This window comes from Helicoverpa zea, chromosome 16 (genome assembly GCF_022581195.2).
Source record: "Helicoverpa zea isolate HzStark_Cry1AcR chromosome 16, ilHelZeax1.1, whole genome shotgun sequence".
NCBI lineage: Eukaryota > Metazoa > Arthropoda > Insecta > Lepidoptera > Noctuidae > Helicoverpa > Helicoverpa zea.
This window is the reverse complement of record NC_061467.1, coordinates 3,805,274-3,829,457: the sequence shown is the minus strand read 5'-3', so window position 1 is coordinate 3,829,457 and position 24,184 is coordinate 3,805,274. Positions and strand designations below refer to the sequence as shown.

At 36.6% G+C, this 24,184-nt stretch overlaps 6 protein-coding genes across 9 annotated transcripts; 3 read left to right on the top strand and 3 right to left on the bottom strand.

The window, feature by feature from the left end:
- Positions 1-292: 292 nt before the first annotated feature.
- LOC124637593 (MATH and LRR domain-containing protein PFE0570w-like) lies at positions 293-8,733 on the bottom strand. 2 transcript variants are annotated; one of them, XM_047174181.1, is made up of 8 exons: positions 7,929-8,733; positions 7,431-7,518; positions 7,130-7,343; positions 6,637-6,831; positions 6,476-6,541; positions 6,023-6,177; positions 5,740-5,854; positions 293-4,093 (listed from the first exon to the last, which is right to left on the bottom strand). In XM_047174181.1, exons 2-8 carry the CDS (start codon positions 7,508-7,510, stop codon positions 527-529), a joined length of 4,392 nt encoding a protein of 1,463 aa, XP_047030137.1. In that variant the 5' UTR covers positions 7,511-7,518; positions 7,929-8,733; the 3' UTR covers positions 293-526. The 2 variants fall into 2 exon arrangements, with proteins under 2 accessions (XP_047030137.1, XP_047030136.1); XM_047174180.1 differs by having other exon boundaries at positions 7,431-8,218.
- On the top strand, positions 8,259-10,375 carry LOC124637599 (prostaglandin reductase 1-like). Its single transcript, XM_047174191.1, has 7 exons — positions 8,259-8,424; positions 8,732-8,834; positions 9,044-9,232; positions 9,314-9,432; positions 9,512-9,666; positions 9,744-9,849; positions 10,064-10,375. Exons 1-7 carry the CDS (start codon positions 8,259-8,261, stop codon positions 10,294-10,296), a joined length of 1,071 nt encoding a protein of 356 aa, XP_047030147.1. The 3' UTR covers positions 10,297-10,375.
- A 2,524-nt stretch (positions 10,376-12,899) lies between these two features.
- On the top strand, positions 12,900-16,410 carry LOC124637601 (methylated-DNA--protein-cysteine methyltransferase, inducible). The gene is given in 3 exon segments (XM_047174194.1): positions 12,900-13,010; positions 13,012-13,297; positions 13,394-16,410. Coding segments are annotated over 3 exon segments (552 nt in total). The 5' UTR covers positions 12,900-12,987; the 3' UTR covers positions 13,637-16,410.
- On the bottom strand, positions 13,887-16,028 carry LOC124637596. The gene is made up of 4 exons (XM_047174186.1): positions 15,213-16,028; positions 14,982-15,062; positions 14,722-14,896; positions 13,887-14,072 (listed from the first exon to the last, which is right to left on the bottom strand). The coding sequence occupies exons 1-4, from the start codon at positions 16,026-16,028 to the stop codon at positions 13,909-13,911; spliced, it is 1,236 nt and encodes a 411-aa protein (XP_047030142.1). The 3' UTR covers positions 13,887-13,908.
- Positions 16,411-18,096: 1,686 nt separating the features above from the next.
- LOC124637594 lies at positions 18,097-21,164 on the top strand. 2 transcript variants are annotated; one of them, XM_047174183.1, is made up of 3 exons: positions 18,097-18,315; positions 18,580-18,800; positions 19,362-21,164. In XM_047174183.1, exons 2-3 carry the CDS (start codon positions 18,588-18,590, stop codon positions 21,045-21,047), a joined length of 1,899 nt encoding a protein of 632 aa, XP_047030139.1. In that variant the 5' UTR covers positions 18,097-18,315; positions 18,580-18,587; the 3' UTR covers positions 21,048-21,164. The 2 variants fall into 2 exon arrangements, with proteins under 2 accessions (XP_047030139.1, XP_047030138.1); XM_047174182.1 differs by having other exon boundaries at positions 18,098-18,503.
- On the bottom strand, positions 21,076-22,839 carry LOC124637600 (prostaglandin reductase 1-like). 2 transcript variants are annotated; one of them, XM_047174193.1, is made up of 6 exons: positions 22,561-22,839; positions 22,335-22,434; positions 22,044-22,232; positions 21,844-21,962; positions 21,476-21,742; positions 21,076-21,411 (listed from the first exon to the last, which is right to left on the bottom strand). In XM_047174193.1, exons 1-6 carry the CDS (start codon positions 22,565-22,567, stop codon positions 21,179-21,181), a joined length of 915 nt encoding a protein of 304 aa, XP_047030149.1. In that variant the 5' UTR covers positions 22,568-22,839; the 3' UTR covers positions 21,076-21,178. The 2 variants fall into 2 exon arrangements, with proteins under 2 accessions (XP_047030149.1, XP_047030148.1); XM_047174192.1 differs by having other exon boundaries at positions 22,565-22,839.
- Positions 22,840-24,184: the final 1,345 nt, after the last annotated feature.

Sequence of the window (24,184 nt, the reverse complement as noted above, 5' to 3'; positions counted from 1 at the left end):
ACACATTAGACCAATTAACAAAATCATTGAATTCACATATCTCTCTGATTTTGTTCATAGAAATAAGTGTTGAGAGTGGACCGAAGTTGTGAAATTCATTTGTCCAGATTAAGTTATGCGAAAACAAAAGCCAATCAAGAGAGAGGAATGGTAGATATCAAATGCATTCATAGCAATGTAGCATAGCACAACTCTGATGAAAAATCACCATTATTTTGTTGTATTTCTTTCTAGCCAGATGGCTAGATTAATTAATATATCATTGTAGGTGTGGAGAAATAAAAACAGTGGATAACTCTTATTCATATTAGTTGTGTATTTGCCGTACGCAATATTTACATCACATTTTATGCTTAGTTCAATTAACAAAATAAATACATTAAACATGCTGTATAAACAGCGGTAAACAAATCTGGAAAATTTACAAAATCATTATTTCTAGGACTTGGCTTGCACAAGAATATAAGTCTAATTGGATCAGTCAACTTTTAGCTAAATAATATTATTTACAGATGTTATTCTATAACTATGCGTCCTGTTCCTCTGTTGCACAGTTTCCTACATTATCATCACTATCGTGATCGGAACCTTCGTTATCCTCATTCACATCTGTTCGCGGCTTTTTCACCAAAAGACCCTGTTTCTGTAACCTCTGTATAGCTTCTAAGGTAGTCCGCTTCATAGGACTTGATGCGCTCTTTTCATGCACTTGAGATTGTTTTTGTTGACTAGTCATTATTTTCATTCCAGTTGCATTATTCAGTCTACTGATCTGCTGTGAAGACGCATTTACTTCTGATTTCACTTGTTTTGCACTAACCACCGAATTGCCCTTTACAACTTTTGTAGTACTTGTAAAGTTAGAACTACTGGTATGTGACGCGGAAGTAAAGGCAGTCACGTCACTGTTACCAAATGTAGGTATATCAGATACAGGTATCAAAGACTCTTTCGGTTTCTTAAAACAACTGAAAGGCCCACTCACATCTTCAGTATTGAGCCTTTTTGCGGTTCCTGAAGCCATTGCTCCAGGTGAAACTTTTAGGGGTTTCCCTATCACTGGTGGCTTGTTTGGCGTAGGTGCTGGTATAACTTTCGTACCTATTGCCATTGTTGGATTACTGGGCCTTGCAGGATTGTTGGGCCTCGCTAGATTCATTCGTGGCCTTGCAGGCACAATTTGCTTCGAAGGTCTCACGACAGTGTTGGCCGGTCTAATATGTGTTGCTCTAACTCCTACACTAGGTGGCGCATGTCTTATTACAACTCCTTGAAAATTTGTTGACTGGCTCGGCTTCATGCCTTGGATTCGTTGTGCCGCTATAGGTTTATTAGATTGAAATGACGTGTTTCGTACTTCTTGTTTCATGGTCTGGTTCACTGTTTTTATTGTTTTAGTAACTGTCGTCGTTATTTCTTGTATCATAGTTTTGGTTTGTATTGTTTTTACTGTTACCTCTTTGTTTACTGAGCTTACTTCATTCATAGCAGACATCCTCTTATTCAGAGGTTGAGTTGATATTTTTGAAATCCTATTGACTGAAATATTATCATTCGCGGATTCTTGTCCTACTTTGTTAGATATTTTTGTAGGAATTGTTTTATTCTGAATACGCGAGGTTTCTTGACCGTCATTAGCTTGTTTAGATATGTCATCACTTGCAGGATTTTTACTTATTGATTTTATTGTTATATTTTTATTAATATTTTTTAAGTTATTAAAGCACACAGAATTAATGGTAGAATTCATAGTTTTGTTACTCTTTTGTACAGTGCTGACTTTTATGTCAGTTTCGAAGTCATGTATGTCTTCATCAAAATGTTCGTTGTCACTGCCCGAATCGTGTGGCGATTCAATAATGGGATTATTCATATTTTCGTTTGTCTTTTCAGGCATTTCCGAGTTATCTTCACTATCATTAAAGTCTTCTTCAAGTTCCGTGATTTTTACATTATCTGATATATCGGAGCCGTCATCATCATCTTCAAATACTTTAGATTCATGTGTTATATTTTCTTCAGATTGCACAAATTGCCTTGATGACGTATTTCGAGATTTTATTGTTATATTTTTACATAATCCTTGTAAGACATTTTGAACTCCCGTACTACGATTCTGCATATTAATTCGATCATTAATGTTATTCTGTACTTGACTTTTAAATGTATTCTGGCTGTTACTGTCTTCTTTCTCCAACTTAATGTTATTTTCAGTTTTTATATTTTGTTTTACTGATTGCTGATTTAAAGATTTCACTGTAATGTTCTTACTAAGATTTTTTAATGCATCCATGGATTTCATTGAGTTTTCAGAATGTTGCGGTATACTACAGACATCATCTTCATCTTCAGAGTCATCAATGTCAAATATTTCTATTATTTCTTCTTGTTGCTTTTCAGTTTCAACAACTTTCTTGGCTACATTGCTTTGTTTGATAGGTGGCGAGGGACTGTTGGCCTTGTTCACTATCGGTTTTGTTGTTATATTTGTAAGCCGTTTTAAAATATTTGCATTTGACGTTGATATACTGTTATCACTCTTTTCATTTGTGACAGCACCCGGTACGTTATTCAGAATTTTTTGACCTACTACTTGTTTTCCAGGAATACATTTTCTATCTTGATTGGGTAGATTTCTAGTTTTATTTGGCGTAGGTTCATTTGTTTCCACTTTCATTTTTTTTATTGTTATATTTTTATTACCACCTAAATCTGCAGATTTCAGATTATTTGTTGTTGGTTCACATTCATCAATTTCGTCATCTTCATGGTCACTTACATCAATATTCCTTTTAGATGATAAGGATTTGATTGTAATATTTTTACCTAAAGCTTTCAACGCGTCCATTGTAGGGTCTTTTTCAACAATATTTTTTTGCTTGGTTACGTTTAGTTTATCAGTACCTAGAGGTGACTCGGAAGTTTCCTTTTTACTGTCACTGTTGGAAGATTGACTATTTTTAACTATAATTTTCCCGTCAGTTGTAGGTTCTGTTAATATGTCATTTTTAGTTTGATTGGCGCCAATAGATTTCACAGTTAGATGACCTAAGTGTTTTAATGTAGATAAAGAACTAGCTGATGAACTAAGAACGTTATTCTGGCTTCTGTTGTCGTTAATAGGCACTCTGCTACTGTCAACAATGTTATCATCGTTAACGTTATTTTGAGCTTCTGATTCATTTTCTGTGTTTTCTAACTCTGTATCTGAATCAAATTTTTCGCTTCCATTATTATCTTGTTCGGTGTCTTCACCATTAGCGATTTCTTGACACGTTTCATTTTCTACTGGTTTTGGTGAGTGATGAGGTGAATTATTTTGAATTTCGGATATTTCCTTAATTTTCTGACTATTATCGGTATTCTCAGTATCTTCGACCACATTAGAATCAACGTTGCTTTGTGACAACCTATCATCGGCAGGATCAGTTACTGATATTAATTTTAAATTTGGTGAAGGTAAATCCTTTTCGTCGTCATCTAATTTAGGAATAGGAGAGTCATGTTCTTCTATTTTCTGATTAGCATCAGTCTTGTTCTCCTCCACATTGCTTTCGATTTCTTCAGTTTTTTCAGGGGAAACATCATCAATAGTTTTACTAGGATCACTTACTGAGGTATTAGGAATAACTTTTTTCACTATTTTAATTTGATTATTGCTCTGATTCATTAATTTAGTCAATACTGCACTAGAAGTTTCTATCTCTCTAACTTTATTTATTTTGTTAACAGGTTTATGCAAAGCACTTTTGATTGGCATAGAAGAAGCTATTTTAATACTTTTGTTGAGTGGAACTCTCTCAACTTTTCTTTTTACGACAATACCAGCCTTTTTTAATTTATCCAGCTCAGCAGAAGTAACTACAGAATTGATAGATTTCTTATTATTTTTAAGCTGTTTTTTAACAACTCGCGTGGGTACCTCTTCGATACCTTGAAAGTCTAGGCCCTCACCAAACACGTCTTGGTTCATGCTGAGAAATTCGTCGAGAGTTATAGCAGATTTTTTGTTTTTTTTATGTTTCTTGTGTTTTTTTACTTTAACAGGACTGGTATCATCCGATTGATCCATGGCTAACTCCAAGAACTTTTCCTGGAATTACAAAATACCCACATGACAATGAAAAATTGCATGGACAGAATTAAGAAGAAGTAGATAATCTTTGTATAGAAAAAATGAAATCACAACAAATATTCTCTGTATCCCATTTTTTATATCAGAATGTTGATTTGTTTTGAGCCACTTATAGTTTAAAAAAATGCAAATATTTATTATTGAAAATTTCTTTTGGGATGGGTCTTAAACCTATTTTTTATATCAGAATGTTGATTTGTTTTGAGCCACTTATAGTTTAAAAAAATGCAAATATTTATTATTGAAAATTTCTTTTGGGATGGGTCTTAAACCATCATCATCATCATCATCATCAGCCTATCGCAGTCCACTGCTGGACATAGGCCTCTCCAAGTGCACGCCACTGAGATCGATTTTCGGCTTCTCGCATCCAACTCCTGCCAGCCGTCTTGCGCAAGTCATCACTCCACCGTGCCTGAGGACGTCCTACACTACGTTTGCCGAGGCGTGGTCTCCACTCTAGAACTCGTTTACCCCAACGGTTATCGGTTCTTCGGCTAATATGGCCAGCCCACTGCCACTTCAGCTTGCTGATTCGGTGGGCTATGTCGATGACCTTGGTTCTCTGACGGATTACCTCATTTCTGATGCGATCCCTCAGAGAAATGCCGAGCATAGCCCTTTCCATAGCCCGCTGAGCGACTTTAAACTTGTGAACCAGCCGTACCGACAGTGTCCACGTTTCGGCTCCGTAAGTCATGACAGGTAGGACGCACTGATTGAAGACTTTTGTCTTTAGGCACTGTGGGATCGACGATGTTAGGACTCGACGTAGCTTCCCAAATGCAGCCCAACCCAACTGAATTCTCCTATTCACCTTGTCCTCAAAGTTGTTTCTACCTAACTGCAATGTCTGCCCGAGGTATACATATTTCCGAACAACTTCGAGAACGGCGCCGTGTATCGCAATCGGTTCCGGTAGAACATGTTCATTGAACATGACCTTGGTTTTGTCCAAGTTCATCCGTAGGCCGATGCGTAGAGAAGATTCTGCCAGGTCGTTCAGCATCTGTTGTAGGTCCTGCAGCGTTTCCGCCATGATGACGATATCGTCAGCAAATCGCAAGTGAGAGATGTGTTCGCCATTGATGTTGATGCCGCGTCCTTTCCAGTTCAGCGTCTTGAACATATCCTCCATTGCATTAGTGAACAGTTTCGGGGAAATAACATCCCCTTGTCTCACTCCTCGATGCAACGGTATGGGCCTTGTTTGCTGATTCTGTACTTAGACGGACATTGTAGCGGCTTCGTAGAGACATCTCATCACTTGGATGTATCGCCAATCTACTTGACAACGCTGCAGGGACTCCAGAACAGACCAGATTTCAACCGAGTCAAAGGCCTTCTCATAGTCCACAAATGCTAGACACAGGGGCTGATTATACTCTTCGGTCTTCTGTATAATCTGCCGCACTGTGTGGATGTGGTCTGTGGTCTTAAACCATCACCCAGTACTTTTTCCAATTATGTATGTTAGGGTCACTTCTCAGTATATCTGAATGCAGCTGAGTATGAGTGTCTAACATGGGGTGACTGTCTATCTGACCTCCTCAATGCAGTTACCCTGATACTGTCCTAAATATTATTTTGATAACTATACTCACTATTCCTACAGCATTCATAGTTGACTCTGCATCTGTATCTTCTGGTTCCAAGTTTGTCACTTTTTCTATTATTGGTGGTAGCGTTTCCAAAGAATAATCCAGTAAATCGTCAAATCTGTTAGAAAAATAATTAACTAATTACAGTCTATTATCGTGCATTTATCTGAGCACAAACTACTTAAACGGTTCAGTAGTTTCGAGCGTTTCGGGTACAAACAACCGAAGAAACAAAATAATTTTTCCTCATTATTATATTAATATAGATTATCCTTATGCAACTTACTGAGAATTATTAATGCTGTACATATCTTCAGAAGAATGGAAAGTGAGATGAATTTCATAAGCATCCAAATGGTAAAAGACTGCCTCACACATTGGACACTTCAGTACTTCTTCAGGAGTTTGGTTCTCATCACCATGGTCGTCTGATATGTGCTTCTACAATAAATAAAAACATTTAAATATATTTATCTATATAAAGCAAAAAAGAGGCTAAGTATACTGATGATGTAAATGTTACAGCTAAAGAAGCTGTAGACCTGACATCTGGATGTAGGAAATACATCAATGAATGTTTCACTTAAACATCAAGGTCTTTTATTTTCTGATATCAAGCTCAGAGAGAAAAAGTTTGCAGGGACAAGATAAGAATCTCTAAAGAAAGCCAAAATGCTTCACTGAATCGAAAACCTAGCCATTACCAAAAATTTGTTGTATAGACAGAAGATATACTTACTATTAGATTAACTTTATTTTCATACTCTTCCCCACAAAATGCACAATAGTAGATTGGGACAATCTCCTGAAATTGTATAATATAACATGTCAATATAACACATGATCTTTTTCACTACCAATAAATAATATTAAAAAATCAGAAAAAAAGTAGTTTCCTACCTGTTGATAATATTTAATCTTTTTTGACTGCCCTACATCTGGTAGGTCCGTATCCTGTCTATGGAAGAATTTATTATGGTTGATCATTGCAGAGGGAATGAAAAAGTCTACACTGCAACTGTCACATCGGAAACACTTTTCTTCAATTTTCTCTTGAGTGGCATGGCTTGCCTGAACATGTACATTGTACAAGTGCTGAAACATTAAAAAGAATTAATCAACTTTCTTTTACATTGACTATGTATCTAAACCTATAAATAACTGTGTTGAATACATGGTCATCCTTTATGCCTCTCAGTGATATGATTTTTGATGATGATGACCAATTTTGGGATTGGACCTCAGGTGATGATGATAATAGATACAATAAACAACTGTCAAAAAGATAAAAGATAAGCAATAGTACGCGTGGTGGGGAGGGGGCACAGGTCGCGTTACAAATACATCACACGCGAGTATTCGAGTGACGCCGGCTACATGCAGCACCGCTTACCTTCATTGTGAACAGTTTGCCGCACCACGGACAGAAATACTTCGCATCGTGGTCGGGGTGCACCTTGTGTTTGTGAGTTATAGCCTTTGAAATTGTTGGAAATACTTGCGAACAAACGTCACAGCTAACCAACTCGGCTTTCTCCCGAGACTTCTCATCTGACGCTTGAGGATCTACTTCGAAGCGATTTTTATACTTGGGGTCTCCGTGTTTCCTAAACAGAATAAGAAATTTCATTCAACATTTCTCACTGTAGCTGGATTTGACATTGCGAAAACTTAGGCAGATTGCAAAAAGTTACCTAAAATGTTCTTGTAAATCCTCTTTATTCTCAAAAACATCCTTGCAAAATACACAGTTGAATTCCTGTTTTGAAGTCATGATTTTCACTGAAAAATATAATCCTTCAGGCCAGGGCTACAGTCACTTCAAAGCATAAGCCATGGTATAAAATTATTCTATCATCAATTACTCCGGTCAAGTAAATTTTTGTTTGATTAAACCTTAATTAGATGTATGATGTGTGAAAATCGACACCCTCTAGAAATTAAAAATTAATTGCCGAACCCAAATTCCCAAACCTAAACAATACGTAGGCCATTTTGTATTTTTATTTATTTCACAAAACCTTCCCTTCTTCATTCACATTTTACTCACTCATTCGTTCGCTCGTTAGAGTGGTACTAAATTAAATTAGATTCAGTTCGACGTTAGTCGATTTTAGTTGGCATTTGGTATCGACTATCACATTTAACCCAAAACTTAGAGTATTTTACTATCCGGAGACGCATTGCATTACCTTTCTCTGTGTCGAAGGTAGATACCGCTGACCGATGAATACGTCAACTTTATACTTGTGTTCAAAGAGTAAAATATAACTTGGGAAACTTGTGTCTCATATTGTTTTCGAGCGCGACGTGACGTTATACGTTGGATTACCTCACACTGAACAGACTTTCGTATGGAGATTATTGCTCATAGTGACTCCGGTTGGTTAAGTATGCTTAGAGTCAAGTGTGTCGGGCCACGCGCAAATAGGGTTCTGTAACATATAAAAAAAAACAAGCAAAATCTGTTTTCTTTCAGGTACCACAAACTTCTTTACTTCTGGTTGTTCCGTTGATACAGAATGGTTAAATTACTCACATCTGTTTATTTTGCCAAACGGCTATATTCCGGAACAACTGGCAAAGTGCAGGCACAAAAATATGTGCTAACTAAATATTTTCAAGGAGAACCGAAGAAAACAGACTTCACGATCGTCGAAGAGACACTCCCCGATTTAAAAGATGGCGGTAATTATAAAATTACTTTTAATATGTTAAATTGGGATGCTCCTTAGTTGTACAAATAGCTTGCGATATTTCCTAAGCTAATATTAAATTTTGGGGTTTTCCATTTTATCTCTGCAACTGCTATAAACATTTCGAACATTTTTAGGTACCTTGTCGGAGTAAAAAGTAAAGTTTTGTAAGTACGGAACTTACAAAACTTTACTGTTTCTCTGTGTCTGTTACAGTCTTCAAGCTCCCACCCTCGGACTAATATACATAGAGGCATTTATGTCCGTACTGTTATTTTATCCAGTTTATAATATTGCAGAGGTATTAGCAGAAGCTGAATATCTAAGTGTCGATCCCTACATGAGAGCTTATATGATAGGATATAAACTACCCACGGATATGATCGGAGGGCAAGTAGCAAAGTAAGTACTTTAAATATTTCCTAAAAATGGAAGGTCTTTTTTATCTGACTTCAAAAGAATCCTAGTTTTTCTTCTCAATTTGACCTGTACCTGTATTTTTTGATTGTGCGCGATTTTCTCAAGTTTGGCTGAACATATTTTTATGCAGTCTTCAGCATAGTATTTGCACCTTAGGAGAAGGCTTTTTGTTATGTTATTTTAATTTTCAGGATTATTGCCAGTCGCAATAGCAAATATGAGGTTGGAAAGTACTTAACTGGATCTTTTGGATGGCGTACACATACTGTGTTAAACCCTGACGTGGCCAATGAAAAGGCTGGCTTGTTACCTGTTACACTTCTGCCTGATTTCGGTTCGCATCCAGTCTCTCTGGCTTTGGGAATTCTCGGAATGCCTGGGTATGGTTCTGTTTAGTGTTAGATTAAATAGTTACTCCAATAATGTACCTTCCAGTGGATTATGAACATCTTCGTTTTCAGTAACACAGCTTATTTTGGCTTGAAAGAGATATGCAAACCAAACCCAGGAGAAACTATTGTAATTACTGGAGCAGCTGGCGCAGTTGGCTCACATGTTGGGCAAATTGGAAAACTTTTAGGTAAGGAAAAGGTTGACGCTATCGCCGAGAAATCTGATGCTAATCTTTAAAACAAATCTAAACATTTCCTACTTGTTAGGTTGTCGTGTTGTTGGATTTGCGGGGACAGATGACAAATGTGAATATTTGGAAAAAGAGCTTGGTTTTGATCGCGCTTACAACTATAAAACCGTTGATATTAGAGCTGCTTTGAAAGATGGATGTCCTAAACGCGTTGATTGTTATTTCGACAACGTAAGTAATAATAGCGTATTCAATCTAATTTGGAGTAGAAATGTATGTGTTTGATTATGTGGTCTTTCTGTTCATAGGTGGGTGGAGAAATAAGTTCAACTATAATTAATTATATGAACAAGTACGGTAGGGTCGCTGTATGTGGCTCTATATCATCGTATAATGAGACCAAGTTGCCAAAAGGTAGGTAATTAAAACTATTAACTAATTATGTTTAACAAAGGTATGACTTACCTATATATACCCAGTAGCTAGAAGTTTGCTGATCTGCATAGTAGGTCGATAGGAGTCCCAAAACTGCCCTGATTAATTAGCTTTCAGTCTTGCCAAGATACTCCCGATTTAGTAGCAGTATCTCATGACAAGTTAGTATATTATTAAATATTTTATATTCCAGTGTCTATTCTTCAACCTGCGATAGTATTGAAGGAATTGAAAATAGAAGGTTTCCTAGTTAATCGCTGGACAGATCGTTGGAATGAAGGTATTGAAGCAAATTTGAAATGGCTTGAAGAGGGTAAACTAAAGTATCAAGAAAAAATATATCACGGCTTCGATAATATGGTGGATGCTCTCGTGGGGATTCTTAGAGGTGAAAATACGGGAAAAGCTGTTGTTAAAGTCAAGTAATATCTATATTTAGAACGTTGTATTTTGTTTTGTTGTATTTACATAAAATTAATTATATAACATTGAATATTTCCTAAAATATATGCATTTTTTTTCATAAAATACAATTAAACCTAATTGCAGGTTCTTTTCAACTGGTTTCATACCTATGTCCTGTTATCAAAAATAAGTAATTGCGAGTTCTAATGGGTCTCGATCTCGAAGTACTTACTTTTTATTTGTAGTAATCTATGTAGTTACTACTCTAGTATGAAAGTCGGCACTAAAGTCGGTCTTGTCCATTGACATATAACTATAGGGACAGGAAATGTCACGAAAAAAACGTGCACACCTACTGTCAGTCTTTTTTTTTTTTTTTTTTATCGACGTAAAATCATCAAATGACCCCTCCCGCTGTGGGTTAGCAGCGGTGAGGGAGTGTCAGACTCTTACTGACTAAAATCGTCGTGTTCCGTCATAGGCCTTTTATGTACCAGGGCCGCGGTATCTCTTTCGAACAACCCGCAGCCCCGGCAGGCCTTGGCCCTGCTGGGCCCCGCTGGGGTTGCTGACATCTCTTTGAGGAGCGCGTGGAACAACGCGCGCCGTCGACACGGGTCTGTCGTCTAGAAAGACAGAGGGACGATGAGCCACCCGAACTCACCGCCCACAGACCCACGCCTACGGTGGCCGGGAGTCATCTCGCGACACCCGGCGCCCATGGTGTCTACCTGGTCCAGCGCGGCGGCCGGGATGAGAGGTGCGAACTCTCTGGCGTTCCGCCTCCTCCTTCTCGAGCATGACCGCTTCGCAGAAGGAGGCGACGGCATCCCATTCCCTCTCGCCCCGGACCATGGCCTGAACCAGGGCCGGACGCGAGAGGTCGCCGCCGCCCAAAGCCTCGACGAGGACCCGGCGGTGCCCTTCCCATGCGGGGCACACCTGGACTGTGTGGTCCACCGTGTCCTCGGGGCTGTCCGCACAATGGTGACACCCGGGCGCCTCCTCACGACCGATGCGGTGCAGGTACCTCCCGAAACAACCGTGTCCGGTGAGGACCTGCGTCATGCGGTACGTAAGGGCGCCGTGACTCCTCCCGAGCCACTCCTCAAAGAGGGGACTTACCGCCACGATGGTGGCGTGCCCTACCTACTGTCAGTCTGCAGTATAGTAACTAAAAAGGCTGCCATTACTAGGGTTGTACCGCTACCGGATTCAACAAATATCGATATTGTATTCTAGTTAGAAGTATGTACGAGTCTTACTGGGTGCATAAAAATAACCGAGTATAAATAATCTCTTCGTCATAGAACTAACTATCACATTAACTTCACTGATACTAATAACCTCAACAACATCAACCAAATGGGAGGAGTCCTTTGAAAAAAAAAAAAACAGGCAAAGTAATTATTTATTATTTCAAATAGCCCTATGAAAGTTCTTTCACGACAGACTAGTTGCAGGGTGCCAAAGATTCGGTCCTATGAAGAAGAATCCGCAAGAAACGCCATAAGGAGATACTCTCTTAAAAAAAATACAATAATTTAAAATCGTTTTCAAGCTATTCATGAGAAAGTTATATAATGCAAATGGAGCTAATTATGTATTAATCGATTGTTCAAAACAATTTTAGTGCTAAGAAAAAAATATTTATACTATTCGAAACCTATATTCGGTAACTAAGTTCTGAAGCAAATATTGCAACTTGCATTCCGATTTGCTCGTCTGTGCGGAAGCACTGCCGTGCCCGTGGTAGCCGTAGAAGCATCATGTGAAAATAAAAAGGCAAAACATATTATTTTCAATAAAATATGTCTTTAAAATCCTGAATTTTATAATACGCCTTTTTAATCAAAATGTTTTTAACTGATGTTTTGTAGAAAATAATACGCAACTCTGAGGGCTCAGTGTCTTAGGGACAGTAAGTTCTGATGTTAAAATTTGTAAAAGCAGACTTATTAAGTGGATATTATATCGATACTATTATGACAACTGCACAGCACTATGCCAATATAACATGTTATTGTAAACAACATTTATTTCTAAATATAGGTTTTTATACAGAAATAAACCAAAATATAAGTACTTTCACCATCAATTCATGTTCCCGTAACATATTTTTTATAAAATGTGAATTATTTTATGTAGTTTCTAGCAAAAATAGGTTCCTAACCTGTGTAAAGAGAATCCAGCTTGATTTTGGTGCTTCCTAGCACCACACTTCACAATACAACACATAGGCATATTCGTTGATTATTTCACTATTGAAATAGTAAAGTCTTAAAAGTAAACACGAGTGATATTCTATAAAATAGCAAAAATAAGTCACGAAGAGCACCTATTTGACAGCACAACTACCATGACATATATGGCCAGATATGGCACGCACCTACAAACAGGAGGATTTCAAAAGTAAATGTCACCATTTTACGCAATCACAAAAATATTGTTGTCACTGTTTTCAAATACACTTATCTGCTTAGAAAGAGTGAGACAGAACTATGTTGCATAGTTTGTTTCATATCTATATAACTATAGATACGTCAATATCAAAACGGCGTCTCCTTATAATTCTAAGCTCGATGGTCTTGTCCCGTGTCCCTTGTCAGATGTCAATGTCAAAAGCGTCACAATAATAGCGGGACTTCAGAATCATTGAACTTGCTTGTTTGTATTTGTTTATATATTTTTTTAAGCACAATACAGTAAGAGATGTCTCTTTCGAAAATAATAGCAGTTTTCAAAAAACTCTGTCTCTACCGTTTATGTTAACAACTTTGAAAGTCCCGTCGGCCAAGTTACAGCTGCAGCTGACGATGATTTTTTATACATCGTTACTTTTGAGGATTCAAAAAACTTTGAAAAGCATTTTGATACTCTAGCAAAAGAATTATCATGTAAATATATCGAAAGTAAAAACAAAGTGTTAGAGAAATTTGAAAAAGAATTTACAGATTATATTGATGGTAAACTGAAGAATTTTACGGTGCCCATTAAAACACATGGTTCAGACTTTCAAAAGGTGAGTTCCTTATGCAAGTGCAATACTTTAAGATTATATAAATAATAGTTGTTCTTTAAAAGAGTAAATATTTTATTACATTACTCTGGTTTGCAGGACGTATGGAATAAACTTCTGGAACTGCCGTATGGATCTACACAAACATATGGTGATTTAGCGAAAGCTTTGGGTCGGCCGCCGAGCCATTCTCGAGCTGTCGGGGCAGCTTGTGGCGCTAACGCCTTGTTGGTAGTAGTGCCTTGTCACAGGCTCATTGCATCAGGATCTAAAGGCGGAGGCTATGATGCTGGTGTTGACAGGAAAGACAAACTTATTCAACTTGAAAAATCAAATTCGTAATCGGGTTCTTGGTGTTCAAAATTTACAAGACTCCCCATTTTATAAAAATCATGGGATTTCTGTGATAGGTCTAGAATAAGCTTCATCAAGAGTAATGCACTTGCATAAGTAATACACATAAAAAAGTTTCATATGCAGTCTCTCCCAGCTTACCACTGAAGTGGTTGGTTCATATAAAGGCAACTAAAAAGGTCAAAAACTGTGTAATGTAAAGGTAGTTTGTAAATGTAAGTAACAATAAAAAAGAGTTCAAATAACAAATATGATATATTTCAATTCACACTTTGTAACAATATTATGGTGTATGTTACCACCACGGAAGCTATAGAAACTAAAAGCGAGAAGTTCAATGTGAAGAAACCTGCCATGTTGAAGCATATGGGGCGATCTTGTAATAATGACTGTAAGTCCTGTATTGCTGACCGCAGGGTTACATCTGTTTACAAAAAAATAACTTATTATCATTTCGAGTTCAGTACCTTAGTAATTGGTAGGTAAAGGTCACTGCATATATTGATAATGCTAAAGCCATAACAGGCTGTTTGCTGACCCTACATTCCTACTGAATTTCAGGAAAATAGTCAATTTCTTGCAGAGTGCTGCTTAAAAGATCTTTGCAGCCAAGCAAGTCAAAATAGGTTGTCTTTACTGTTTGTACTGTAAAGAGAAACAATATGTAGATTATGTTTATACTATAGGTATTTAACTACGATTTTTTTATCGACTTTATCGACTATCGGGAGCTTTTTAGTTATGCCGCGATAAAAACAAAAAAACCAGAGAAAGGATTATAATCGTCGCACACGCATTCATACACGCTCTTACTCGACAACTCACCACCGCTAAGGCTCTAGCCAGCGAATTTCCGTGTATAGTTATCGGCACGGATAATGAGCTCGAGTACACTTAAGGCAATAAATCACTTCTGCGCAGGTGATGGTCAGGGCTCAATATCCTTGCCGATAATTATAACCCCGTGTACGCGCTAGATTTTATTGCAGCACCGTAAACGCTCATAGATACGATCGGAAAACTAGTTTAAACTCGCACTTATTTAAAACAAAAGTAATGGACGATCTACTTACCAGGATTCTTATTAATCAGTAAATGATCAATGACGTTGAGGATCCGCTCTCTCTGCCGATAGGCTTGCTCGCAACGGTTTACCAAAGTTATTAAAATGGCAGCGCAAGTTAAAAAGCGAACAAATCCGGACACTCCCGGCAAAAAGTTGTAGCCCGCGCTGTTGTATAGGGTTCGCTAAAATTAAAGCCAGTTTTTAATTAGGATGTGTTAAAACATGGGTGAATGTAAAAGCTATCTCAATCCACCAGACAGATATTACCTGTGACCCGACGATAATTCTTATAGCTAAATTCAATATCTTCACCATATCGAATAGCAGACTCGTTGTGTTCAGTAGAATCTGAAAGATTAAACGGTTTCTTAGGTTTTATGCTCAATATCAGGGAGAGAAAGAAATGTTTTGTTCCTGCAGTTACTTTGTTTTATGTATGTAGCTAGTTGTGCAAGAGCCATAAGCCCTGATAATTATCGTAGCTATGTAGGTACTTACCCGAAATCCGTACATTTTGTTAATAAACATAACTTGTTCCGTTAGCAAGAGGTAACATTTAGAGAGCCGTTTTATTTCATGACTGTCTATTGAACGTGCCTTGAAACTTTGATCTGGCGATCCATCTTCGCCATGCAACCAATTCTTGTTACGTATACAGTCTGCTAACATCCCAACAGGACAGGCGCTTGCACATTTGTAGCAATTTTTTATAAAATTGTTGATAATTCTTAGCCGAACTTCAACTTGTATTATATTTGCAATCAAGTCTAATGTAGCCAGAATTTTAATAAGGAGATACAGGTATGAAAGTGAATGTACGACTGGGATCATCCAACCGTAGGTAATGACCCATGCTCCTAGATCAGTAAAAGAACTTATGAACCAAATGACTAAGAAAAAAGTCATAGTTTTTAACAGTCTCCGTTTCATTTCAGCGTAGCAACTAGTTTCTAGACAAACATCAATTATTTCGAACTGTCTGAAGTATTCTATGTACAAGTTCCTCCCAAATTTATAGACAAAGAATAGATCGACAGTATACTGGAAGAAGTCGCAAATCATCTGTGCCATGTCTGTTACTCTGATAGAAATATCCAACCTGTTGTAAACATATTTTGTTTTGTAGTACAAGCAGTAGGAGCTCAAACATCCGAATATGGAACAGGCACAAATGCTTTTGATGAGCATGGATGTCTTGTTGGGCGCCACATTGCCGTTAATAGCAAAAACTTTTAAAATCCTTATGATTGGTATCATTGAGTTGTATGATTTATTATTGAAATCTCCAGGTTTTATAATATCACTGACTTGCATGACTGTGGTTCCGTAAACACTGTTAACGAATTCACTAGTTGCAACTAGTATAGCAATGGTTTAAAAATATAAACGTTGAAGGGCCTACCCTTGTACAACTACGATCAGCACATTCGTATGATAAACATCAATCAATGGAACGACGTTTACATTAAATTAATGAACCATTTGAAGTGGCAGGCTCTAATAATGTTAATAGCATGCTAGTGGACATAGGTAATTTGTTTGCGTATATACAATAGTGGGTATTTCTGTCGGTATGTAACTTGCATACTTACAGTATACCTACCTATTGTAGGTAACGTGCGTTTATGTAGGTAATGTTTTAGCATAATAAGGATTCGTAATGAGTATAAAAAAATAAACCATTTTAAGATATATACCTAATTGTTTATATTACTCTCCTCCCAATGTTAATGTGTTTTTGGTGAATGGTCTGAAAAAAATAAAATTGCTTTTGATGATTTTGAAAATAAATCAAACTCACACGAAGGTTAAGTTAAAGCCTTTTCATATCAAATTGGTTGCGTAGTTTGGTAGGTAGGTAGGTTGGTTGTTATGGCGAAACCGCAGGAAACAGTTTATAATTTGACGAATAAAGGCAAAGTACCTCTACGCTGCTAGCAAATACAGATAATCGGCGTGTTAAAATGCACACGCGATTCCCCTGGTTTTATGTTTGTAATTAACTGAAGTGACGCAAATCAATTTTATTGTAGCTATAGGTACCTATATTTGGCTAAGTGCATGGTTATAAATCGAGTGCCTATACATATAAACTGATAAATAAAGAAGTATGCCATACTTATTTCTTTATCAAAATAATGAAAACCATACTGTTTTCATTAGTTTGCGAGGCACTCCCACGGAGTACCTAGCTATGTACAAAATCGTATATTTAGGTTCCGCGAGCATCGTCTTGGTACTAGTGACTAGTCGATAAAATTATAAGGCATATAATATGTATAAGCAAAGAGCACTTATTTTCATAATTATATTCAATTACATGGGGAGGATGACAAGTAGGCCGATGTATTTACGTTCGTTCTGTGGCGGTCACGCCCGCCCTAACATACGTACACCCATTAACCACCCTCATTAACAACATGCACACTGCACAGCTTTGTTGGAGTCGTAGTTGTTGGTGGTTTAAACAACGATGCGGTATTGCGGTGGTTTATGCAGTTACAACTGACGGGAAGTTGCTATTCCTAAAAAAATGAACTACGCTATAATGGTGTCGATCGTCAAGAAAAATCGTCAAGTAAAAAGACTAAAGAGTCGATCGTCAAGGTATGTAGTGAGTGATAGATTGGACACGACCAGGGGCCCGCAACAATTACAGAAGCCGCAAAAAAAATATCTATAATATGGTTCAAATGACCATTGTCGACAACATCTGGCCTGGGTAACGGACACGGAAACTGCTATTGCGATCATACCTATTGCGATTCGATTTCTATTCAATTTTGACATTATTGACTTAGGAGAATCGGGCCCCAGACCGGGCTATAGACCAAATAAATGTCCGACCAATCACAGACCAATGGCCAATAATCAAATATCATTAGAATTCGATTTGTCTCATTATATAGTAACAGTAAGTTTGCCTGATAAGGTAGGTATAAACTGCTGTTGCGATTGGATTGCTATCAAATTGTCACATTATTACATAAGCAGAATCGGGCCCCTGGTATGGCCGTCTTGGAGCTTCTTTTAGTCTACCTTGCCTCTCTTGGATATACCGTTTTAAAAGTTAACGGTTCCCCGACCGTGTATTTTTCGCATTCTTTTGTAGGGTGACATAGTTGGCCCATTGACTTTATTTACTTGCAATACCGATTACAATAAAAATATTGGGCAACCTCATATTACTTCAACTTTAATTTATGAACTTCAACTTTCCACAATATCGTATATCTCAGCAATTAGTGCGTCTAGGGAGCGCCTAATGGAGAGTAGAGGTGAGACAAATCATCTTCGCTAACTTTAAGTTTACAGCATCTGTGGTCTCTTTTTGACAGATTGAACGAATGATAGCAGATAGACGAAATGTCAGTCAGCCATATAGCATAGCTATATAGCTAGCTAGCTACTCTATGAAACCTGGATTTGAGTGAATATTTATTACGTTTATTTTATGTATATCGCTATTATTTTATAAACGTATCGAGTGTTTTTTTAAATTAGTGTTTTTGTGCCCTAATGTATCAAGTTATTAAGTTTAAGGATAACTTGTTTCGTTGCATGAGATAAAGATTGTGTTAAATCAAACATTTTTTTTTTGGTATGGCTAAGTATAACTTCTACTTTACCAACGTACAGTAAGATTACCTTATTTACTTCGTATACGCTGTGTTTAAAGCGCGTAGAAATTATGAACGAGAACACTTAGCATAATTAAAATAATTTGTGACCCTAGTTTATTAACAACATTATAAGTAGCTGTGCTTTAAAACAATGGAAAATAAATAGGTATTGCTCCACATTTTCCGTACGTTCTTTGTATTAGTACCAAATCAGTGTTTCACGCATTATATATTATTTACAGAAAGAATCATGGGAGGGTGCCGGTGCTCTTACCGGAATTGCTCTTTGAGAACGGATGGCAAGACTCATATGTTCCACTACCCTGTGTTTGACAAAGTGCGCTGTCATCAGTGGCTAACTAATGCACACAAATTAGAATTCCTCAACTTGAAAGTTTCACAGCTCAAGAACAGAGTTGTGTGTCAGCATCATTTCAAAGATGAAAACTTTATGAACTTTAAGGTAAGTTTGTCTTTTAAATTTCATAACCTACTATTCTACTTCATATTCTATAGATGCCTCCAAAATATGTTAAGGGTAATGATGGCAACACAGAAGAAACTGCTATGTTAAAAGAAGTACATCCATAAATTCCAAGTTTCCCGTATTTAAGAAGGCTTGATAAACTGTAGGTCCCGTCTGTGATTTGAACATCTGTGGCAGTCGTTATGAGTGGTTAGTAGCCAGTTAGTATGAGAACCAGTTTTATCTGGGGGTATTGTCTGGGGGTCAGATAGGCAGTCACTCCTTGTAAAACACTGGTACTCACTCTCAGCTGCATCTGTTTAGACTCAAAGGAAACACCAACATTATTGATCAAAAGCAGATTATGCATAAATTCTGTTGTCTCTAGTTATTAAATATTTCTTTGCATCATCTATGTATGTATAATGCAGTACATCCAAGTTTTTGTTGTAAATGTAATGGAAAATCTGTCTCCTTATTAAGCTGACACCTATATTTTTTTCTTATATGTACTAAATTCCTAGATTCAATAAATATTGTATGTTATTATTATTTCAGAAAGACAAACTAACATTTGATGCAGTGCCTACTGAAGATGGACCTTACTGTGATTCTAGTCACTTAAATAAATCAAAAGCTGAACAAGATGACACAAAAGTGTTCAGCATATCACTTGATGATATTGAAAATGAATATTTGACTATTGTTGACAAAAAAGCAAATTTTTCCGTAAAATATGGAGATTTTCTAACAAATTGTGATTTAATGGAGTTAGATGCTTTAAATTCATTAGCAGAGATAAATGATAACAACAAAATTAATGTTAAGGGTCTGTGTGAATTGGATACCCATCCAAGTGTACCAAAAGAAGTTAGAAAAGTAAGACGGACTAGAAGGAAAGATGTAGGAAATTCAAGCAAGAGCATTTTGAATGATAACAACAACAGAAAAAATGCAAAAATTCAGGATATCTCAGTAACAGACAATATTAATCCAAGTAAAGGAAGTGAAACACGACAAACAGATGATGACCAAAATTCTGTTTCTGTTAATGTATCAGTTGTGCCAGTTGAATTTCAAAGAAAACAATTAAGTGAACAAAATCAGCAAAATGTTTGTCAGCCAATTGAATTAAATATTTTTGATGAACCAAAACATGTTCACCAGAATGAGGTAAATATTTTCCAACCAATTGTAGAACCAGCTTATGATAAAACAAATGATCAGAATCAGGCAAATATATATCAGCCAATTGAAGAACAAATATTTGATCAAACAAATAACCATAATCCACTTCATACACAGCCAATTGGAGCTCAAGTTCTTGATGAAATGACATCGAATAACCAGGGCGAAAATATGCATCAACCAACTGAAATAAAATTTGTTCATCAAACAACTCCAAATAGGAGTAATAACAGTGAAAATAAGAAAATTAAGATTTTATCTGTGAAAAAAATAGCACCAGGTGGTGTAAAGCTAGAACCAATATCTCCTACTAAAGTTTTACCCCTCCCTGTTAAGAAGAAGTCTTTGATTACAAAACCAAACAAAGAAATTGTGCCAGCACAAAAAATACCAGACATTGAAATAGACAAGGCAGACACTGCAAATAGCAATGTGGCTGTAGAAGCACCAAAGAGTTATTCTCTTTTGAAATCTAAAAGTGGAGTAGTAGATAATAGTTCCAATGTGAATACACAAAGCACTCCAATCATTAAAAATATTATCCCACCAGAAAGAGTGGCAGCAATTGCAGAAAAAAGGAAATTTAATATGAAGCTCAGAGATATAATAGAAGATTGTTTAGATAAATTGGATGATAATGATAAGTCAGGTTATGACGTAAGTAAAGAAGCTCACAATAAGAGAAAAATAGACAGTAAAAAGGGGCAAGTTTGTAATTATCTTGCTAGAGATCCACAACTTCCTACTTTTCAAGAATATACTATAGCTTACTTAGAAGCCAGAATGAAGAAGATGGAAAATAATTTACTCAATAAAATAGAAGAAAATTCACAAAAAATTGGTGAATTAAAACAAACGCATGGGCCATCAGTTAGTAAAAAATCTGTTCATACTCAAACATCAGTCAATGAAGAGGTTCACAAAAAACAGCTTTATCAAGAACTATCCAAGTATTTGAGCAAAGAAGCAAATAGTTTAATATATGAAGAACTTTTTATAAATAAATATATTAAGGATGTGCCTAAATCAACTGCAAAACGGCGTAAGTGCAGATGATGAATGGTCTGCAAATAAAATTATGCAGTTGATAATTATATGCTTTTTATTAATTTATAAATATAATTTTAATTACAGAATGTTTTACAAATAATAAATACTTTGAATTTTAAGAAAGTATATCTTTTTCTTTATTTCACTTGAACCAAACTTTTACCGATGTTGTCTCCTCTAAATAATCCTATAAACGCATCAACTGCTGTTTCGAATCCATCAGTTACATGTTCTTTGTATTTTAGTTTCCCTTCTTTTACCCATTTTAAGTTCTGATGTATACCTTCTAAAGTGCGATCTGCATATCTGTTTACCAAAAACCCTTCAATTTTCAGCTGCTTACTGACAATTAATGGTTGAAGTATTGTTGCTGAAAAAAATAGAACGATTGAGTATGTTTAAATATTTGCAAACCTTATTCTTATCAAACCCACCTTTTCGCTTTTCAGGATCTGTTTCATTGTAAGTTGAAATGGCTCCACATACGGCGACCCTGCCGTATTGATTCATCTGAGACATGACCATAGTGCTAAGTTCCCCACCAACGTTGTCAAAGTAGCAGTCTACGCCATTCGGCGCGCTATCTTTAAGAAATTTTGATATATCTGTGGTTTTATAGTTTCCCGCGTAGTCAAAACCTAGTTCTTTGATTAACCATTCACATTTTTCGTCAGTGCCAGCGAATCCGATCACCCTACAACCTGAGAAACGATATTAACGAATATAATAAAACATAGCCAACTGATAAAGGTTAAAAGAATATATTACAAGTAAGAATTATAGTCAAATTGGTAAGCATTACCTAGGATTTTAGCGATTTGTCCAACATGCGAGCCTACTGCACCTGCCGCGCCTGACACCACCACTGTTTCGCCTGCCTTTGGTTGGCAGATTTCAGTGAAGCCTAAGTAAGCAGTATTCCTGTCATAAGAACATAATAGGTAAGACAGTGGTTTAAAAATAAAAGGATTCATAAAAAAAAAGATTCAAGTAAGTACGTACCCTACACGGCCACATACGCCAAGAGCCAATGAAACGGGTAAGTCTCCAAAATCTGGCAACTTGTGCAGATACGGTTTTTGCATACAAAACTTTTCATTTTCAGGTTTAGTAATTGTGTGGGTCCTCCAACCGAAATGCCCCATCACCCATGTTCCTACTGGATAGTCGGGATTTTTGCTTTCTATTACTCTGAAAACGTAGATGTAGAAATGCGTAGATAGATATGACTCCGTTAGAAATAAAAAAACCGAAAAATTATCGCTATACTTAATAAGTGCCTAAAATACTAACTTCGCAACTTGGCCTCCAATCATATCACAAGGAAAACTTGCACCAAGTTTCATGCGCTGATATGGATCGACGCTGATGAATGCTGCTTCAGCTAAAAATTCTGTAAGTACAATGTTATAAAATCCTTTATTACGTGTTTGTATTACCGCCTTTGGTTAATAAACCTACTGATTTGGCTTTTTGCCAGATACTTTTAAAGTGAACCAGTAAAAGTCATATTCACAACTTACCATTTTCTTGTAATTCTGCAAGTTCCTCTTCAACAATTTTGAAATCACTTTTCTTAGGCTCTCCTACAAAAGGATTTAGAACAACGTATTTCTTTGCTATGACCATTGTGTACCTATATGATACCTAGGTATTAAGGTGGCTTGATTAGAACACAAATCAATAAAACACTGCCTCAAACAAAATATGTACTCAGTGTTTTGTCTGGCTGAGAGCAAGCATTACAATGATAAAATCGTGACGCCACCAAAGTACAGTTTTACCGGTTTTACTACAATAATTTTAATACATAAGAAAATGTACTTTAGGTTCTTTCTGTTAAGGTCTACTTTCGATCTCTGTCTCCCGGAATTGGACACTTCATACAGGTTATCTTATTGATAAATATTATTTACCCAAATAGGTAGGTTTTGATACAGATACAGACAATACAAGCACAGTTTGCTTGTGTAGTAAGTTATTTATTGCGTTTTTCCGCAAGTACATACATAGTAATTACGTAATAAAGCGTAAGTAAGTGCATAAATAATTGCCAAAAAGGATATCTACCTACAATTTTTTAATTTAAAATATGTAGCCCGAAGTAACCACAATATATTATTCTTGTTGTAGGTCTGTATCCATTTTTGGAACGAATCCTGTATTATCTGTGTTCTTAATAATAGCGGGAAATTCTAAATGATCTGAAACTAATGATCTTTTTTTGTGTGCTTTGCGTATTATAATTAAAAAATAAATAAATTACTCCGTGCAAAATCTTGGCAAAGGCAGTTAGTCTCCTAATATCTGAAATAAAGTAAAAAACTGCACACCCGCGTACGTAGGTACGTTAGACAATTATTAAAGTAGCGTTTTGGCACAATTCCTAATATTGCGCAATACAATTGATTCAAAGCTGTCCTTAGTTAATATCCAACCTGTAAGCTTATATCTTCTTGTTTATATCTTCGAATCATAGATACTTGAATATTACCTAGTTTACTGTCATTCAATTTTATTGACATCATAATAAAATTACGAAAGGTATAGATTTCGAGTAAATCGGTTCAATAATACAAATATGAATGGGTGGCATATGATTACAAATATATTTGGAAAGTAAAACAAAACTTGTAATTATTCATTGTAAGCGTGTTTAAAATGGGCCGTGGGTGCAGTAAGAAAAGAAAGAGCCAGGACGGCAGGAAGTAAGTTTCTACTTACCTATACATTTAATTCTAGAAGTAGGTAGGTACTTGGGTTGTAAATGATGCACAAATAGAGAAAAGTAATCGTTAATAAATTAGGTTTTGGGTTTTTGGGATAAACGACGCATGTAATAGGGTAATAGGTAGGTGTACAAAGCTAACCAAGGGGTATCGGGTTACCCGGGTAACTGGGTTGAGGAGGTCAGATAGGCAGTCGCTTCTTGTAAAGCACTGGTACTCAGCTGAATCCGGTTAGACTGGAAGCCGACCCCAACATAGTTTGGGAAAAAGGCTCGGAGGAGGATGATGAGGTAGGTGTACAAACTAGCCATCCGTCGTCTCGTCGTTTGTGGTCATCTCACAGTTCTTTTTCATGTTTTCAGAGAAAAGAACAGTAAGCAGCAGGAGACTGCGCCTTCAATTTCATATTTTACA

What these genes read in the sequence shown, in the direction of transcription:
- LOC124637593 (XM_047174181.1), bottom strand. Translation starts at nt 7,510, where the DNA reads ATGACTTCAAAACAGGAATTCAACTGTGTATTTTGCAAGGATGTTTTT. An exon ending in GCAAACTGTTCACAATGAAG is followed by an intron (nt 6,832 to 7,129) that starts GTAAGCGGTGCT and finishes TTAATGTTTCAG; the next exon opens with CACTTGTACAATGTACATGT. An exon ending in TACAGCATTAATAATTCTCA is followed by an intron (nt 5,855 to 6,022) that starts GTAAGTTGCATA and finishes TTTTTCTAACAG; the next exon opens with ATTTGACGATTTACTGGATT.
- LOC124637599 (XM_047174191.1), top strand. Translation starts at nt 8,259, where the DNA reads ATGGTTAAATTACTCACATCTGTTTATTTTGCCAAACGGCTATATTCC. An exon ending in CCCCGATTTAAAAGATGGCG is followed by an intron (nt 8,425 to 8,731) that starts GTAATTATAAAA and finishes ATAATATTGCAG; the next exon opens with AGGTATTAGCAGAAGCTGAA. An exon ending in GGAATTCTCGGAATGCCTGG is followed by an intron (nt 9,233 to 9,313) that starts GTATGGTTCTGT and finishes CTTCGTTTTCAG; the next exon opens with TAACACAGCTTATTTTGGCT.
- LOC124637596 (XM_047174186.1), bottom strand. Translation starts at nt 16,028, where the DNA reads ATGCAAGTCAGTGATATTATAAAACCTGGAGATTTCAATAATAAATCA. An exon ending in ACAAAATGTACGGATTTCGG is followed by an intron (nt 15,063 to 15,212) that starts GTAAGTACCTAC and finishes TTAATCTTTCAG; the next exon opens with ATTCTACTGAACACAACGAG. An exon ending in ACTGATTAATAAGAATCCTG is followed by an intron (nt 14,073 to 14,721) that starts GTAAGTAGATCG and finishes TTTTGTAAACAG; the next exon opens with ATGTAACCCTGCGGTCAGCA.
- LOC124637594 (XM_047174183.1), top strand. Translation starts at nt 18,588, where the DNA reads ATGGGAGGGTGCCGGTGCTCTTACCGGAATTGCTCTTTGAGAACGGAT. An exon ending in AAAACTTTATGAACTTTAAG is followed by an intron (nt 18,801 to 19,361) that starts GTAAGTTTGTCT and finishes TTATTATTTCAG; the next exon opens with AAAGACAAACTAACATTTGA.
- LOC124637600 (XM_047174192.1), bottom strand. Translation starts at nt 22,670, where the DNA reads ATGGTCATAGCAAAGAAATACGTTGTTCTAAATCCTTTTGTAGGAGAG. An exon ending in TGCAGAATTACAAGAAAATG is followed by an intron (nt 22,435 to 22,564) that starts GTAAGTTGTGAA and finishes TTGTACTTACAG; the next exon opens with AATTTTTAGCTGAAGCAGCA. An exon ending in ATTGGAGGCCAAGTTGCGAA is followed by an intron (nt 22,233 to 22,334) that starts GTTAGTATTTTA and finishes CTACGTTTTCAG; the next exon opens with AGTAATAGAAAGCAAAAATC.